General features: G+C 37.2%; 1 protein-coding gene across 2 annotated transcripts in view; it reads right to left on the bottom strand.

Annotated features, from left to right (window-relative positions):
• Positions 1-11,771: 11,771 nt before the first annotated feature.
• Positions 11,772-18,307, bottom strand: part of LOC134224795 (lissencephaly-1 homolog) — a 271,084-nt gene continuing 264,548 nt past the window's right edge. For both annotated transcript variants that reach the window (XM_062704376.1, XM_062704377.1), the window contains exons 5-7: positions 16,068-16,223; positions 15,811-16,006; positions 11,772-15,745 (exon numbers count right to left, since the gene is read on the bottom strand). In XM_062704376.1, coding sequence (XP_062560360.1) covers positions 15,672-15,745; positions 15,811-16,006; positions 16,068-16,223 — 426 coding nt within the window. In that variant the 3' untranslated portion in view covers positions 11,772-15,671. The remainder of the gene's footprint in view (positions 15,746-15,810; positions 16,007-16,067; positions 16,224-18,307) is intronic.

Raw genomic sequence — 18,307 nt, 5'->3', positions numbered from 1 at the left:
CAATACATTTTAATTTTCAATTCGCCGTAATAATCATTAGGCGATAACAATGCTTCCGCCTTACCAACAAGAATTTGTTTAATTTGCTCGCTAGATAGACGGTTTGACAGTTCAATATAGATACATTTGGCTTCACTCTTTGCGCAACAATATTATAATACATTCTGGTTCGTGTAAGCGAAGGATGATTGATTATTAACAATGGGAATGCCTTTGCTAATAATTCGTTAAATTCAGTTCAATCAACCACCCGACATGGACCAGAGTCTATTACCTACATATAATCAGAAACTTTGACTTGGATATTAATTTACAATGTTCTGAGAACTCAGATGTGAATATGTACATTATGTGGCGGATTACGATTTGAAAAATGTATAGGAGGTAACTACGTTCGTTCGATGGGACTCGAATCACCAATACATTTTTTTATTGGGTATTCAGTTGGTAGCTTAGTTTGGCAACGCTGAACCCGTCCCTACGTTCTGCATATTAGCACACAGACCGACAATGGACTAGCATATGATGGCCACTTGAACATCGTGTGCAGTTGTTAGATCTTGTGGCGAAGTAATTTTTAAATTTGCATTTTCCCATTAATAGTGTTTGAATCGTATTCCTATTTCCTTCAAACAAAAGAAGCTCAGAAACATCGTTTTAAAAAAATTATTAGGCCAATACCAATTGCTCAAAACGACCCATCCGCTTTTACAGGTAAAAACTCAAACGATACTCGGATGAATGCAACAGCAGTTCCACGCAGACCAACACCATCAAACATTCTAATACGTATTTATGACTCGGGTACACGTAAAATTGCTATCAGATTCATCAAATCGACGTTCGCATCCCCGCCTACAAAAACTGAGTCGCTTTGAAAATTTGGTATTGAGTCAATCATCATTCAAAATAGTCAGTTTTTTTATTAGTTGATGATGAATTATAAAACTAATGGAAACGTATTTTGAACAATAACATCGCATTAGATTTTGATGAATAATAAACGCCTAAAATTATTTAGATTATCCGTCCGTTCCGTTCCGTCGACTTCGTCCCACATACCCGACGTTGTTCTCCGCTGAGTCGTTAATGGCTACTTTGACTGTATTCCATCAGTATTCTAAAGAGGCCCCATCGAGCTCACCCTCTTCCAACAACGCTGCCTCGAGATGCTGCGCGTATGCATTGGCGACATCAGGTTGCTTCAGTCGCTCTAGGTCGTACCGCGGCGGTCGTAGATACCGAACATTGTTGATGACGGATAGTTTTGGGCGCAGTTTAACAATCACCAGATAGTGGTCAGGTAGGGGCCCTCCTTAGCCGTGCGGTAAGACACGCGGCTACAAAGCAAGACCATGCTGAGGGTGGCTGGGTTCGATTCCTGGTGCCTAGGGAATCTAGGCAATTTTCGGATTGGAAATTGTCTCGACTTCCTTGGGCATAAAAGTATCATCGTGCTAGCCTCATGATATACTAATGCAAAAATGGTAACCTGGCTTAGAAACTTCGCAGTTAATAACTGTGGAAGTGCTTAATGAACATTAAGCTGCGAGGAGGCTCTGTCCCAGTGTGGGAATGTAATGCCAATAAGAAGAAGAAGATAGTGGTCAGAATCGATGTTAGCGCCTCGATATGTCCTAACGTCGATAATGTCGAAGAAGTGCCGTCCATCAATCAGGGCGTGGTCGATTTGTGATTCTGTATGCAGTGGTGATCTCCAGGTGTACCGATACGGAAGGCTGTGTTGGAAGGCCGTTTTCGTTCGTCAACTGGTGGACGCTGAACTTCCCAATAGTCGGTCTAAACTCCTTCTCTTGGTCTACCTGAGCGCTATCGTACTCACGTTCCAGCTGCGCGTAGAATGCGTTCTTATCATCATCAGTGCTTCCGGAGTGTGGGCTATGGACGTTGATTATACTCAATTTAAAAAACCGGCCTTTGATCCTCAACATTCTCTCATTGATCGCCCACCACCCAATCACACGAACCGAGTTTCCAATCGCTAGTCCATTTTCGTCGCAGTGGTCTTCGCCGATGGTTCCGGTCCGTACTCTTTTGTTAATTGTTCGTTACATATGTTTTTTTGTTTTAAAGGCTGGCTTGCAGGGACTGATACCAAACCCCCTAAATTTCCGGAGGACCCTTCCTCCTTATTCCCTGGATGTTTTAGATGTCTTTTGTCATTATGGGCGCTCAAAATCTACCGAAGCAGTTTTTTCGACTCACATGTAACATATAGCCCAATGCTTCATCGTAGACACCGATTCGGAAGTTTTTTTATCAAACATAAAAAAGTATTCAATAAAAATATAAATGACAAGTTAATAACTTTTGAAGTAGTACTGTACAAGGATCATGTCGACCATAGGCAATGTTGAACTGGCCCAAAAGACATTATATTTAAAACTTTGATAGATATTCTCTTCCATTATCTCTTTCTTAATCATATAGATGGATCTGTACGATGTCATTCTTGTCTTTATGGTCAGAAGGTATGCGTTCGTTGTATTACTTTGTGTGCCTAAGTTATTGGTTCTTCATGGCTTTGTTCTTGTCAATTTGTCAATACTTTCAAACTCAATGAAAGTGTAATGTCTTGGAAAAAAGTGGAATCTATTTGTGCATTTAGTCATTTCTTTGTTAAGGTAGACGACTATTATTATGTTCTAACAAGTAGCTTAATCGTTTCCAAACTAACTGTTATTATCTACAGGGTGTTCAATAAGTTCGAATACACTTCCAAAAAATGTTTAAAAATTGTAATTAAATTATTTCTTTTCCCGGTTACATTTCATCGAAAGTATTGTTTATAAGAAACGATTGTAACATTTCTTCTGGAATGACTTTTATTTTGTACTTCTTCACGAGCTTTAAACGTTTCTGAAATCCATCGCAAGCGGCACGCACGGTCTGCATGGGCATTTCGTTCCAGATTTTGAGAATTACGTCTTGAACTGGTCCAAGTTACTGACCTTGTATTCGTACAGCTTTAACATAATAAAGGACCAAACAAGAAAGTTAAGAGGGTTCAAATCTGGGAAGCTGGGAGGTCGCAAAGTTTTGTCCTAAAAGTCGATGAAATTGTCCCCATATAAGGTTTAAATCGCATTTTCCGTGTATAAAGGGTTATCGTCCTATTGGAACATGTAGGGCTGATCTCCGTCTTATCACCGGGCCACTGGGGGTATCAATCTTCCCCAAAATCTCAGTTTTGTAGTACACCGCAATGATATTGACCTTAAAAAAATGCTGTTTACAATGCCCCAATCAATTTTCACCGCGCATAATAAACAAACAATAAGTGACAGAATGTCAACACCACGACCACACACATCCGTTAGCGTATATATATATACCGCTAACGCTGACACCAATACTTATACAGAATATGTACATTGGGCTTACAAACACAATGATCAAACATTTGTATTCGAACTTATTGAACACCCTGTATAATGTTAAGGCGTCTGCAAGCCTCCTTTCAAGGGGCCCGGTAGCCTCGTTTTAAGAGGCTCGGAAGCCTTCTTTCAAAAATCTCAGAAGGCTTATTTCAAGAGGCTTAAGGTTCTTTTCAAAAGGCTCATAAGTCTACTTTCAAAAGGTACTGAAGCCTCCTTTCAAGAGGGTCGTCAGCCTTCTTGCAAGATACTCGGAAAGCTCTTTTCAAGTTTCGTAAGCCTCCTTTCATGATCTTCGGAAGCCTACTTTCAAGAGGCTCGAAAACCTACTTTCAAGTGGTTCGGAAGCCTGATTTCAAGATGCTCGGAAGCCTCCCTCCAAGAAGCTCGGAATTCTTCTTTCAAGAGGCTTTGAAGCATACTTTCAAAAGGTTCAGAAGCGTCCTTTCAAGATGCAAAGGAAACCTCCTTTTAAGTGACTCGAAAGCTGCCATTCAAGATGCTTGAAATTCTCTCTACAAGATGCTCAGAAGCCTCTTATCAAGAGGTGCGGAAGCCTACTTTCAAGAGATTCAGAAGCTTCTTTCAAGAGGCTGGCAAGCCTCCTCCCAAAGGGCTCGGAATTATTTTTATCAAAAGGCTTGGAAGCCTACTTTGAGAGGGGGTACCTAAATTAATGCAGAACTTCGAAGGGGTACCTCTTAAGAAAAAGGTTGAGAACCGCTGCTCTAGGTTCATCGAAAACAAAAATCAACCATGCATTTTAAAGATAATTATACTAAACATTTTACAAAGTTTTATTTGAAGTATTTGACGAAGAAAACGACCTAAAAGGCTCAAAAACCAAATATAGAAAAATGTTTGCCCAAACTCCTCCGTAATTAAAAATTTACGATGCAGCTAGTTGAAATTGAACTCAAAGATGCAATTGCTGCTTTAAAAATGTATGCCGAAGCGCAATAGCTATAGTCGCTCAAAGGGGGGTTGCCTCAAGTGTAACGACCCATACAAACCTTGCGGATAGTTCACACGAATGTGACGGGTCTACTACGAAAGGCCGAATCACAAAAGGCCGAATCACGAATGGCCGAATTACAAAAGGCCGAAAGCAAAAAAGGCCGAATGCACAAAAGGCAGAAACCACAAAAGGCCGAAATCACATAAGGCCGAATCACAAAAGGCCGAAACCACAAAAGGCCGAATCACAAAAGGCCGAATAAAATCGGCAGACCAACAAAGTGGACCGGAGCGCGCGCTCGCTCCGGTCCACTTTGTTGGTCTGCCGATTTTATTCAGACTTTTTTTTATTCAAATAATTAATATAATTTAGAATATGCAGATTATTTTGTGATTTCTCAGTGAAGTCTTGTGAAGTCAGTTTCTTTTAAATTGGGAGAAAATGATATGCATTGAGGAACACCGCGTTACCGCAAGTTATACAGCTTTTGGTCAAAAGCATAATAATTGAAAAGTCTATTTTGTTTAGCTTCTGATGTCGCAATTAGATCATGAGTAGTGCGCATCATTAGCACAATGCTCAACCATGCATCATGAAGCGCACAACTCCTACATTGATGCAAATCGGCAATTCGATTCTGTGAGCCATGAATCCGGTGGAATTTAACTCGGGCTCTTGCATTAGATTTGGGAATTTAACTTTTCCCAATACTACTGATAATGATTACTACGTCAGCAAAGGAAGAAAAAAGAGAGCTCTTGGATTACTCCGTTACTTTAAAGTGATAATATTTATCCGTATGTTCATGCTTTCATTACTGCAATGAAGATTGATCTATTATGCAATATATAAGGAATCAAATTGACTCTGTAAACACCGTCATACAACTTTTTTCAATTGAAAGATTGAGCTTCGACGTTGAACTGACGTTAAATACCTCAACTGAATAAGATTGATTAAGATCGCTGCTAGTAGTTGCAAAACACGTGGACAAGTTTTTCTTAATAGGGCAGCATAATATAAGTAAACGTAAATTTGTCAATATTCCAAGTTCTCTTAATTGAAAGATTGAAACTTTTTGTAATGATTCGGCCTTTTGTGTTATTCGGCCTTTTGAGATTCGGCCTTTTGTATCATTCGGCCTTTCGTGGTTCGGCCTTCTGGGTTTTCGGCCTTTTGTGGTATGCTAGAACATTTTCGGCCTTTTGTGATTCGGCCTTCTGTGGTTCGGCCTTTTGTGATTCGGCCTTTTGTACTGATCCCGAGTCAGCTATAAGATTCACTTTTCGGTGGCAAAATAAAGCTTCATCACGTCTATTCCCTATCTATTAGTGCACGTTCAATTGAAATAAGTGTAGATAATATTACTATATTTACAGTCACCATAAATCAATGGAGACACATGGTAATTTAGTCCCATGGGTATGGCGAAAAACCCCAAAACTTGATAACATCAAAAAACATATCTCAAAAACTAAAAAAACATTCCATTCTAATTTTTTGATATGTTGTGTAAAATCTAAATTTTCACGAAAAAATATAAAATCGTATAGCGCCCTCTAGTCAGACATCATAAATACAATTACAATCAATGTTTTCTAATGCAAAATTACAATTTTCCAGTTTCATCATATTTTTTGGCTAAAGTATGTTTAATTATCTTTCATTTCGCATATGAACATTTGAAATCAGTTCAGTGGCTCAAAAGTTATGAATTTAAAAAAAACGAAGAAAAAAATCATAAGACGAGTTCAGCACAATTCCATTTTGATTCCACCACTTAGTATTACGTAGTAAGGTGTCTCGTACTTGACTTCACTTATGTAATACGAAAAAAGTGATAATAAGTGGTGGAATTAAACAGAATTGTGCTAAACTCGTCCTTTGAAAGTGAAAACATTCCACTAAAAAAGGACTAAATAATTTTCTTGAAAAAAAACAAAGATTTTTGGAACCGCCCTAGCATTTCAATGGTCACCCCTATGCATGAATAAATACGTGTCTAATATTTTGTGATAAGGAACAAAACTACCAATTTTTATGATTTTCTGTGACCCACGGTATTTTATGGAATCGCTGTATAATACAGTGTATATGCACAGTAGGGTGGCTCAAATTAGTATGGGAAAAACGTTGTTCAATTTTTTTGATGGGCCGCCCTCTTATTCGGTTCCTTTTGATGCCCTGATGCTCTGGACAAAATTTCAGCCAAATCGGTCAACGTTTGGGCGGTGCTAAACTCGTTGGAAGTTTATATGGAAAAATGTATGCAGAAACATCCAAAAACAGTAAATTGCAGCTGGACTACACAACTTACGATGAAGAACTATGATACTCATTTAGATCTTGGAGAATTTAATACAGAATGTTATGCAGAAAACCGCGAGAAGATTCGAGTTTGCCCGGCTAAGTTATTAGCATTTCTCTGCAGTGGGGTTTGAGCAAATTTCGTTTCTTTTACCTTTGAAAAGAAATAAATTCACCCCTACAAAACTCCAGTAAAATGCTAATATCTTTGCTGTATTTTATTTTACAAGAACTGAATGAGTATCATGGTTCTTGATCGTAAATTGTGAAGTCCAACTGCAAATCACTGTTTTTGGATGTTTCTGCATACATTTTTTCCATATAATCTTCCAACGAGTTTAGCACTGCTCAAACGTTGACCGATTTGGCTGAAATTTTGTTCAGAGCATCAGGGCATCAAATAGAACCGAATAAAAGGGCGGCCCATCAAAAAATTTGAAAGTGTTTTTCAGTGATGGTTGATTCCCGAGAGAATCGGCAAAAAGCATTTATTTTCTCGCCACTCGACACACACTCGTCTATAGTTGTCGTTATTCGGATCAACACATGCGATCTCATTTTGATGAATTTGAGTGAACCCGACTGCAAGCATGTTCATTTATTCCTTAACTGTATTGAATAGCGGCTTCAGCCGGTTCCCGATTCTCTCACTGCCGATCGGAGCAGCACAGAAACTCGTCCAAGTTGAATCGCAGCTCGATAACTTTCGGTGAGCGAGTCCTATTTCACTCGTTTGATTGCAATCAGGCATGTTATCTCTCCATATGAATCGGATATTTTGACAGCAAAATATTAGGTGCTTCGTTTGCACTACCTACGCCCCGCATAAAAGATACTTTAGTTACTAGATAAAGATTGTCGCTGTCGTCGCTGTCCGGAACATCTTTTGCTGGCGAGGATAGGGGAGCTAAATGTCAAAGAAGGAAAATCCATACGTTTCGACAGGTATGTACCACACATGTTTCGGACAGTAGAACAAAGAGAACCGAAGCGACAATCTTTATCTAGTAACTAAAATATCTTTTCCCCGCATGCACTTCACGGTAAATCTGTTAATGTATATGTAGTAATAAAACCATACAGAGGAATGACGGCCAATATATGTACACGTCCCTAAACAATCCGTTTGAATTTAATTAAAATGGCATTCAAAATGCGTAAGGTACCCCGGGGCAAGTGAAAATACGGGGTAAGTGGGTACTATGGCTGCCGATTAATCGGTGAACGTTTTTAATGATAACAATGTTCTAGAAAGATGAAGCAGAACTATCAACGAATTCGCCTGACACAAAAATATTTGGAATCAAAACCATTTGCGGCTCCATACTAATGGTATTGTTTAATCATGACTTTAAACTACCGGCAAAAGCTATTACTTTTATTTTAATCCAATGGATTTCCAACAAAATAGTCGTTTCTAAATTCATCATTGATGTGGAGAGTGAATATTTTGAGCAATTAAATAATTGTGTGACATCGAAAACGATTTAAAAGTTTTGATTAAAGCCAAAATCTGCAATTTTCACTTGCCCTACATGGGGCAAGTGGGACATATTTGAACAACATTTTCGATAAAGCCATTTTACCTTTTTAAATTGATGTCTAGTGAAAAATAACTTCGACACTCATAAATCATATGGATCAGAATCAAATGCAGTTGATATCATTGGTTTCGTTGTCAAAAAGTAGTGTACAGTTGATTAACCAAATCTGTGTTTTACTTCCTGAAAATGATCTCCCTAGGGATGAAACGATACCACTAAGGTATCGATACTTTTACTTTCAAGTAGTATCGAATAAAAGTATCGATACCACTAAAGTATCGAATTAAAAGTATCGATACCTACTTGTATCATATGAGTACTCATCAATTCGAAGTAAATTTATTTTGTCACTCACATATAGTCATTCATAATATATGTTGGATGAAACACTGAATAGTGGAAGATTTGAGCACTTTCCATTACTATTTGACCATCGATTTTATAATTAACTTATCTCGATAGTGTGTAAAAAGCGAACACATTTTAGATGTAAGCGAATTGTTATTTAAATCATTATATGTATAGTTTCCGTATTTTTTAATTCATGTTCATATAGACTTCATATAAAATTCTGAATAACTAGAAAACAGCTGCAAATATTAGCTCTAATATTACCCAAGATATTTGCCACTACTTTATTGTACCTTTGACAGATACGTATTTCGACCTCAACAGTAAGGCCGTCTTCAGTGCCTCGTACTTGACTCGACTTAGGTACAATAAAGTAGTGGAATTAAATGGAATAGTACAAACTAGTCTTATGACAAGTAAATACATTCCACTAAAAGCTTAAAATAATGTTCGTAGCAAAAAATAAATACGTATTTATTCGATTTAAATACTAACATTTAAAAGATTCTTACGAATAAATACGAGTGTTTCTATTTAAGTTTATAATATTTATTAGATTTTGAATTGAGTACTCAATTGATTCAACTACTTCAATTCAATACTTACTTGGTATCGGTATAAAAGTATCGATTCCAAAAGTACTTGGTATCGAATCAAAAGTATCGAGTATTTACTCGTATTTACATGTATCGATTCATCCCTAGATCTCCCTCATGAAAAAAAACAATGGTTATAACTATGCGAAATTTTCCGTTGACAGTGCAAACAATCCATTTATTCTACAATAGATCAACAGGTTTTGTCTTGTGTTTTGCTATTTTTAAACTTCGCATCAGATTAACAGATTTTCAGATAAATAAAATGCTTAAGACATAAATTGGCCATTTCGTTCTATTACAAATTCAAATCACTGCGCATCGCCTGAATAAAAAACGTTCCTTTTGAAGTATTGCACTTTTTGCACTTTATAAGAGTTCTGCGAGATTTTTTTCTCACAGTCATCTTTTTCTCACACTCAATACACTCAAAAAAGTTTGATTTTCCGTGTATAATATTTGTGTGTGAGTGCTCAATCTGAAAACAAATAGACGTCAAATCATGGCGGGAATCGATTTAGTGTACACGCTTACATGTGACTGACGAGTAATGGGTTATAATTGGGTAAATTTCAGTAACAAAAATCGATCAACCCGAAATGAGAGTGAGTGTGAGAAAAAGAAGCGGGCAAATCACAATCTACACATAACTCTTCAAATTGGTGAAATCGGCAATACTAATTTATGTAATAATTTGTGTTCTAAACAGAGAAACATTCATTCGAAAAGTGATCAAAGATTTGCTTATCCTTTCCATCCAACACAATTGGTAAAAAAGTAAGCTAATGGAAAGCAAGGAAACAGACAATTAAACAGTAAACCGGCTGTTGTCTTGTTTTTATATTTGCTAACATTGTAATCCCTTTCTTTTTGCAAAAAAAAACAAAAGTCTGACAAACAATAAACCTCCATCCATGATCTGAAATACTACGACTCAGAAATTATATTAACATTTTATCTACATTCTTCAAATAAGTTAAGTTCGACAGTATAAAGCAGAATAGGCCCCACTTGCCCCGTTTGAAGGGGTAAGTGGGTCCCACAGGTAAATTTATTTATGTCACAAACAATATTTTTTGTAGCTGAATAAATGGCTTACAACACGTCTACACTTCATCAACGGAAGCATATAATGATGTATCCGTGGTTAATGTCCTGAAATAGCCTGTTTTCTAAGTTTGCGTTAACAATTTTGCTGAACTAGCGATTTTTTTAGGTCCCACTTGCCCCGGGGTACCTTATGTCTTACCGCACGGCTAAGGCTAAGTAAATGTAAAACATTATGTAGGGGAACTGCTCCTCGAATTCATTACATGTACCCAAATCAATACCATCCGAAAACAAAGTATTGGTTTGCAAATTGTTTTATTTCTCATTTTTGAGATTTTTTTCATTTTTTTAAGTTATCCACCATTTGGCACTTATTTTTTAAATAATGATTATTTTATAAATTCTCTCAACTTTGTCAAATCAACCTTTTTTTTTAAATTACCTGTCATTTGGTAGAAGGAGATCGTAAATGCTTTGAAAGCACTTGCCATTTGTATAGCGAAAAAAAATGACCATCGATAAGGGTCACACAATTCCCCGTATGACACACATCGCATCTAGAGTCCCCACAAGCGCCCTCCGATTTCCTGTCGCCATCGGTCTGCCGATATATAGAGAATTTAGTGAGAAGCAAATTGTGCCATGGAAATAGCGGTAAAATATAAATATATATTAAATATTCTATATGCGACTGAAAACAAAAATGTCTTTGAAAAAGTATCACGCCACATGCTTACTGGCAATATGCATGCTGATGCACTAAACCGAAATGTGCGTCTCCAAAATTGCGAGGAAATAAGTTAAAACAAAGCCAATGTTTTGATTTGATCAAGTCAAACGATTGTTACGTAAGCCAATTTTCATGCGTCCATTTTGTATCCAATTCAAGCAACGTACGCTTCAAAGCCGATAAAAGCAAAATTATGGTTGCGCTAGGTACCGTCCGTACCGTCTAAGAAGCGTCCTTTGCCGAACAATATGAGTGAGAGTCGAATCACATTTTCATAATATGATCCTATCGAATGTCCCGAGACTGAAGGCTGGATCGAATCAAGAAACGATAATGAACAGCCAATGTTTGCTGCCGACTCAATCATCACACGATTCACCCGGGCAGCAATTACCACACACACGCGATCGGAGTATGTTTACTCATAAGCAGGATTCATTCGGAGTGTCTGCAACCACATCTGCTCTCAGCAGAGAAAATGAATCAGGCCCACTCATGCTCTGCGTCGATTGATTCGGGAATAATTCCAAAATGAACGTTCATTGAACCGAGTGGAACCATCACTGGTGTTTTTTGAGCCACCCTAATGCACAGCATACAATTATATGCACAGCATACAATTTAAACGCTGGATGGTCCTTCCACTTTTTTCCATCTGCACCCCACCATAAAGGATACGCAAAACCTTTCTTCTGAAGATTTCAAATAAAACCATAATGGTGCTATTTGAATTTCTTATTATTATATTGGTAAGATGAAAACCCCAATTAGTTAACGCGATAACAGCATGAGACTAAAAATTAAATTTCTTTCAACAAACAAAGAACGCAGATCAAATTGCTGTTTTAAATATATTTTATTACCATTTTCAATAGTATTTACAATGAAAAGTATGCTGTTGTCATATTATAGAATCAAAATTGTTGTGTTTAATTTTTCAGTTGATTTCCTGTTTGTTTTCAATGTTTAGTTAAATGATGCATATGTATTGTATTTCAAACCATTTGTTCTTGTGTTTTTATTTTTGCGAAGTTGTTACACTGTTGTTGTAGGTCTTTGATGTTTTGCTGTAGTTATCTGGTGATTAAAGTTCGTTTATCCTTTATTTAGGTATAAGAGAAAATTTTAAATTGATGCGATTTTCCACATCTTCCACAGCAATCATTCCATCATCCCTTCTAATTTATTGATTATTTTATTCGTTTCGAAAAGCTTCTTCTCAATTGAGTTTTTTTCTGTAATATTCTCTTGAGTAACATATCATTCGTCATTCAAATCTTCATTCGCTAAAAAAACTAAACCTATAAGTATTTGCACTCTCTTCAAAAGAAATTACAAGTTTATGCATTAGCTGCTAATCGTCTAAACATTCGTTTTTTCTGTAGTTCTGTTTTTCTATTGAAAATCGATTTCGAAAATAATGTCTGTTCAAAATAATTTTAATCGAGGTGTTTATAACGGTGATAGCCATCCAGGATAGTGGTCTTTAAGACGGGAATTAAGCCACGGACAAATTATTACGGGGAAGAATATGCCTCATATGATAAATGGTTCGACTAGTAACGATTGTAAATTTTATTTGCTGAAACGCTAAAAACAAAATCAAATCGCTTTTGTCGACGAGGCATTAAGGAGTAGAACTCGAATTTGATTTGGTAGTAATTTTAAAGGAATGTTGCGAATCATTTGCAGATAATGAAGTTTCAATTAATTATTAACATGTTCTGTCGATATTCAAATCAGATTGGCAATACCAATGATATTTATAGAAAGTCTTGATCAAAGCCCACTATCCCGAATATCCCGGTGTAAAAATGTAAGTTCAACGCAAAAAGACTCAAAATAATTAGCACGTAACTAGATTATTAGAACTTTTTCTCCGAAGCAAACCAAGGTACTCTTTCCACATTTTCATTTGGCAGAATAGATACGTGGGTGGGATCGCTGCGGTGTTGCAACCAAAAAAATAATAAAAGCTATGATTCTATCATCGCGCGTAGCACTTTTATGCCGATGTAAATAAGCAGGACCTCTGGCGAGTGGAAGTGCATTTAAAGGCTTTTCTCTCAGCTGCTGGAAAAATTACTCGAAAAATATCGCATTTATCATCTCTTCCCGGCTTTAAAAACTCATCTTAACCAGCAGGGAAAAAGTTATTTTTTCCTAACTTTAAACCAGTATGAACAAGTAAGAAGTGGTTTGTGTTGGTTTAGCAATGCTGTATAGTTAATAGCAAGCATAGTTGTATAGATTATAGAGAATCAACTCATCAATTTTTAGCAACATTATCTTTATAAGTTATTTATTTTTCATTTCATCAATTAAAACTTTGTTCACTTAAGAATGCATTTTTTTTTTCGGTTAGCTATAACTATGTATTTCTAATATGTTTTGTTTCACTTTTATGTTATTCTATTTTTAAATTTAATTAATAATTTAATAACCATCGCTCCTTAGACGTTCAATTCTCATTAAACTCGTATTCCCCGAAGTGTTTAGGTCGGTGTGTCTGTAAGTCCAGTAGTTCAAAGGTCAGAGTAAAATGGATGATTTTTTTTACATAATGGACTGAATGTATTTGAAGATTATTTTCTCCTACTGTGTATTAGAATCTTTTAAATCGTCACGCAACATAATCACTCCCGCATACTCACGCTCAAATTCTCGTATACTCAATTTGGAATCTATCGGCTAAGAATTTCATTACGATTGCTCTGTGCTAGCACTAGGAAGTGGCAAAACAGTGCGCTCATTTACGTAATCTTCTATAACAAATTCGCTATTAAGGTGCTTGCGACTTTTGTGGCATTAGAAAACCCATCTCAAAATAGAGCTACTAGAGTTAAACTATGTATAAGTGAATGTATATTAATATTTACAGAAAATGAACACAGCACAAACCACGGCAATCTGGCCATGGCTCTCGGCAGAAAAAGCAGTTTGGTCAGTGGAATCGACGCTGAGCAGCACAATCCAATTAGGTATTGGTATTGTGATTGATTCACTACAGTACTAGAACACAAGGAAGAACCCAAAAAATCCCAATTTATTGACTGAATGTTTTCAAGAACATCAGGACAGGAAAAAAGTGTATACCATTCAGTGGGACCAGATTAGAGAAAAATTTGGAGAAAAGAAATGCGAAACGTAAATTTAAATACCTGTTATCCAAGGGAAACAATAATTATGAAAATTTATGCAGTTTTGAATGTTTTACATAAAAAAAAATAGAAAATGGAATATGAAGAAACGACGGGCACCATTGTTAGAACATTGTTAGATAATAAAGCAAGTTGTATATAACATCGCTTTCAAAGTTGGAAAACCTATACTCAAATTTCAATTATCCAGACATCTGCATGAGCCGAACAGATTGGGCTTCACAATGCAAAAACTTTTTTTTTCATAGAATTTAGTATATTGCTCTAGAATTTTTCTTGATTTGTATCATGCATGAGCTTAGAGAATTTGATTTTTTTATCACTGCCCAGGAGACGAATTCAAAATGAACAGGGCATTCCACCAAAACATTTATGACACCCATTTTTTTCCCTGATGATAGCTACGCCGCGCTGAGTGAGAATAGTTTGACTCCCTGTTCCTGTAAGGCGCACAAGAATCAAGTTGACACAAGCAAAGGAGAATTCGATGTCAACATTCCAAAAAAGCGTTACTGCTTTCGTACTCGATAGAATATTACATAAAGTTTCGATATAATTTTATAAAGTTAACTTTTCAAAGATTATTTTGTAATTTACGAACTTTAAGCTTTACCGCAAAATCTGTAAATGGTATGCAGAAATTAGATAATAGGAGTATTATACATCATTGACCATTGAAAATTTTACTATCTCGCATTAAAAACTGAAATCATTAAAATCTGCAAAAATGTGTTTTTTTATTTTATTCTCTCTGTAGTACAAAAGCAATAACGCTTGTTCAAAATGTTGTCATCGAAATAATCAACAATCATTCATTGAACCACTTTTGTAAAAAAAATGTTCACCATATGTGTCGAATCTATGTGTCTGCGTCCGTTTGTCTCCTGTTTTGCGTCTTCTCAATCTGTTCACATGTTTTGTAATGCGTTTGCCCTGTCCCAAATCAAGTTCTTCCCCAATACTCTCACAGTTATTACACTTCCATTGTTGTTTCTTCTTTTAGATTTTCAAGTATGACGACTACTTTCTAGGAATAGTTTAATAATAAGAATATAATATGATAATATGTTGTAGCTTTTGCTCAATCGTCCGCCAGATTTTTCATGCGCGGAGAAATTTGCTCATGTCCCATGTTTAGGTTGACCACTTCTGAAACATTTCCAGAGTTTCTTATGTTTTGAATAAGTATTACTTTTGCTTAGAATGAGGAGGATTTCAACGAAACTGGATTAATTTTCGGATATTTTACTTTTCTTTTAGTTGTTGTTTCTGGTTTTCATTATCAATGGTACTGTAAAAGTTTCCATGTTGTCAATGATGTTATTAAAGTTCTATATAGAATATGAATGTGTATTTTTTTCTTGCATATGGTTTCTGTTACTGAAATAGTATGCTGCTTATCAAATAGAATTACCTTCCCTTCCACGGTTGGCTGCCCAGCTGCGCGTGCTTCACTGCTCTATTACGCTGCTTTGTATTAGTTGGTGTATGTATGCATGTGTATTTGTGTGAGTGTGTGTTTCATTTCATCACCATAGAGTACAAAAGAAGTGAACTTTGTCTTACAAGAAAACATTTAGCGACACTCCCAAACCTTGACCGTCGTATCCACGCTGCCCGATATGACGTACGGATGTGACTTATGCATATCTATGAGAGTTCAATCAAATGGTCATTACTTCATGTTGGATAATGTTGAAGTATCTCAAACTTACCGAGCGATGTACAGAAGTGTGAGTGAGCATAGAGGGTCTTCATACAGCGTTTGTTGCGCAGATCCCAGATGCGTAGCGTTTTATCATCGCTGGCGGAAAGCATGTACTTGCCGCCGGGATGGAACACGATGCCCCGTACCCAGTTGTCATGACCGACGAGTGTGAACAGGCACAGCCCGGAGTTTACATCCCAAACCTGCGGGAGAAGACATGATATTCAAAGTCCAGAGATTTGAGAAAGTTAAGTGAAAACTTACCCTAATGGTCTTATCTCTAGATCCCGAAGCGAGGAACGGTCCCTGGTGAGCTCCCTTTTTGTTATCGGCTCCGGCGGCCTCGTTGATTGCTGCCGCCGCCGATTCCGGCGCCCAGGCAATACACTCGACAGTGTTTTCGTGTTCTCGCAGTTCGGCCTACGGTGATAGATATAGTGCGATAAATTAATGCGATGCGACGATAATGTGACTTTGTTCTTTTTTAAATGCAATAGAAATTGTGTCCTAGACTAGCAGTAAGTTCCGCGAGAAACCTCGAAATTAATATCCTTAAAGTGCTTAATGCAATGGGGACTGCGATGCAATCAAAGAGAGGCTAATATCAACAACATTGTTTGATAAATCTAATTCTCTCTGGATCCACAAGAAGGGTTTGCAAAACGATCTTATATTTCTGCTCTACTTCAACGACGTCCATCTAGTCATCTGATGAAGTCCTCGACTGTCGTACACAAATGATTCAAAAATGTTTCTTCAAATTTGCCTAACTTCTGACTGTCTGAATCTACTTGTCTTGTACGCAGATGTTTTTAAAACCCCATGGTAGTAAATTCAAGTATTCTGTAGTTTGATACAAGGGTACGAGGGTACGACACACGTCAAGGATGGTGTGTTGTAGCATTTGAGCAGCATCTTGTTTAATGTTTGTTAAAACTTTTAGGATATTGGGACATATTCAGGATTGCCAAGAACTGTCGATAATCGAAGTGGGAAGATCCTTCTGCTTACTCAACACAACTAAGTTGCTGGTGAGCAAAGGCGCATCCACGTTCCGAGTCGTTGGTAGGACAAACAGGAAATGCCGATTTGGGCACCATTCCTGGTATTAGCGTTATCATTAAACATGAATTCGTAGGTGTTACAACCCTCAGTAGCATTACTTCCATCCGTTATCACAGATATTGATTGAACTACTCACTATCTCTTAGTTGGAAGTAAGGCAACAGTGGAAATCTGTCCTAGCAACGTGCTTATAAATATTGGACACATATACTTAAGAAGGGAGCAGAGAACTCTATTACCTCTTGCAGGAGGTTTTGGAGCTGTTAGTGTGGAAGCAATAAGAAGGGATCAATTTGGGCAAGTTCTCGTTTGAAAAATCGATGCAGATTCTACCTATACTGCCGCTGGAAGAATAATTGTCCCATGTTGATATTTAAATCCATTTAAGTATGGTTCGCAATATAATCAAACCTAAAAACAATCAGCACTTGAATAGTGCTTGTGGCCAGAATACTCACATAATTTGAAAAAAAATTCCCGATATTTACTGCCTATGATCGCATATTTGTAACAATCGACAAAAGTAGGCATGGGAGAAATGGATCGATGAAGTTTGTAATATGCATAAGTATGCAAATCTCAATGATTTTCTGAAAATTCCCAAAAATTGCACAAAAACTTTATCTAGTTGAAATCTTCGGTAGAAACATTTCCATTACTTGGTATTTGAATGCCATCTATTTGAGAAAATTTTTGTACACATCGCATGGTGTAGGGGAACCCGGGGAAAGAAGGTCACCTTAAGCATTTTAAACTATTATATAGTAGCAACACCACTAAATCAAACGTTCATCGTACGCAAAATGTAATGTAGATTGCTGTCAATAAAACTACATTGATATTGATATGAATCATATCATAAAAGTGGACTAAATATTAACATTTCTTTTGATTGTTTTTTTCATTGAAAAAAAAAGGCTCGGGGCAAGAAGGCCACCCTATAGGGGCAAAAAGAACACATATTGAAATGAAGGTGTAATAATGAAACTATCACCTAGCCACATAATTGAATCAGCGGACGATGTCTCAGGAACACGTAGGCACAGTTCAAGGTGGCGTTGAAAGCAACCGTGACACCAATCTTTACCGGCCAGTTGTAATGCGGTGTTGAACGGATGTTTAATTTTGTTCCTCATCGCCTGCCGGAATGCTAAGCTCCTGAAGTCGGGAATTGGCAGTGCAACGAGTCGTTGTTCCATGTTGAGTATGTGCTGAACGAGTGCATCCTCCTGCTGCGGATTATTCTCTGGTGCGGAGCGACCGAAGCGTTAATCTTCCGATCCGGATGCTTAAAATTTTTCTTCTGCGTTCGACGACGAACACGGTGCTAAGTGGCTGCTCGCTTCACAGACATGCCGGACTCGGTCACCGCTTCTATTGCCGCGGTCATGCTGGCGGATGGTCATTGTTCCACGTCGAAATTCGTACCACGTACGCAT

This window comes from Armigeres subalbatus, chromosome 3, assembly GCF_024139115.2.
Source record: "Armigeres subalbatus isolate Guangzhou_Male chromosome 3, GZ_Asu_2, whole genome shotgun sequence".
NCBI lineage: Eukaryota > Metazoa > Arthropoda > Insecta > Diptera > Culicidae > Armigeres > Armigeres subalbatus.
The sequence above is the reverse complement of the archived record's forward strand: the minus strand, read 5'-3'. Positions and strand labels throughout refer to the sequence as shown.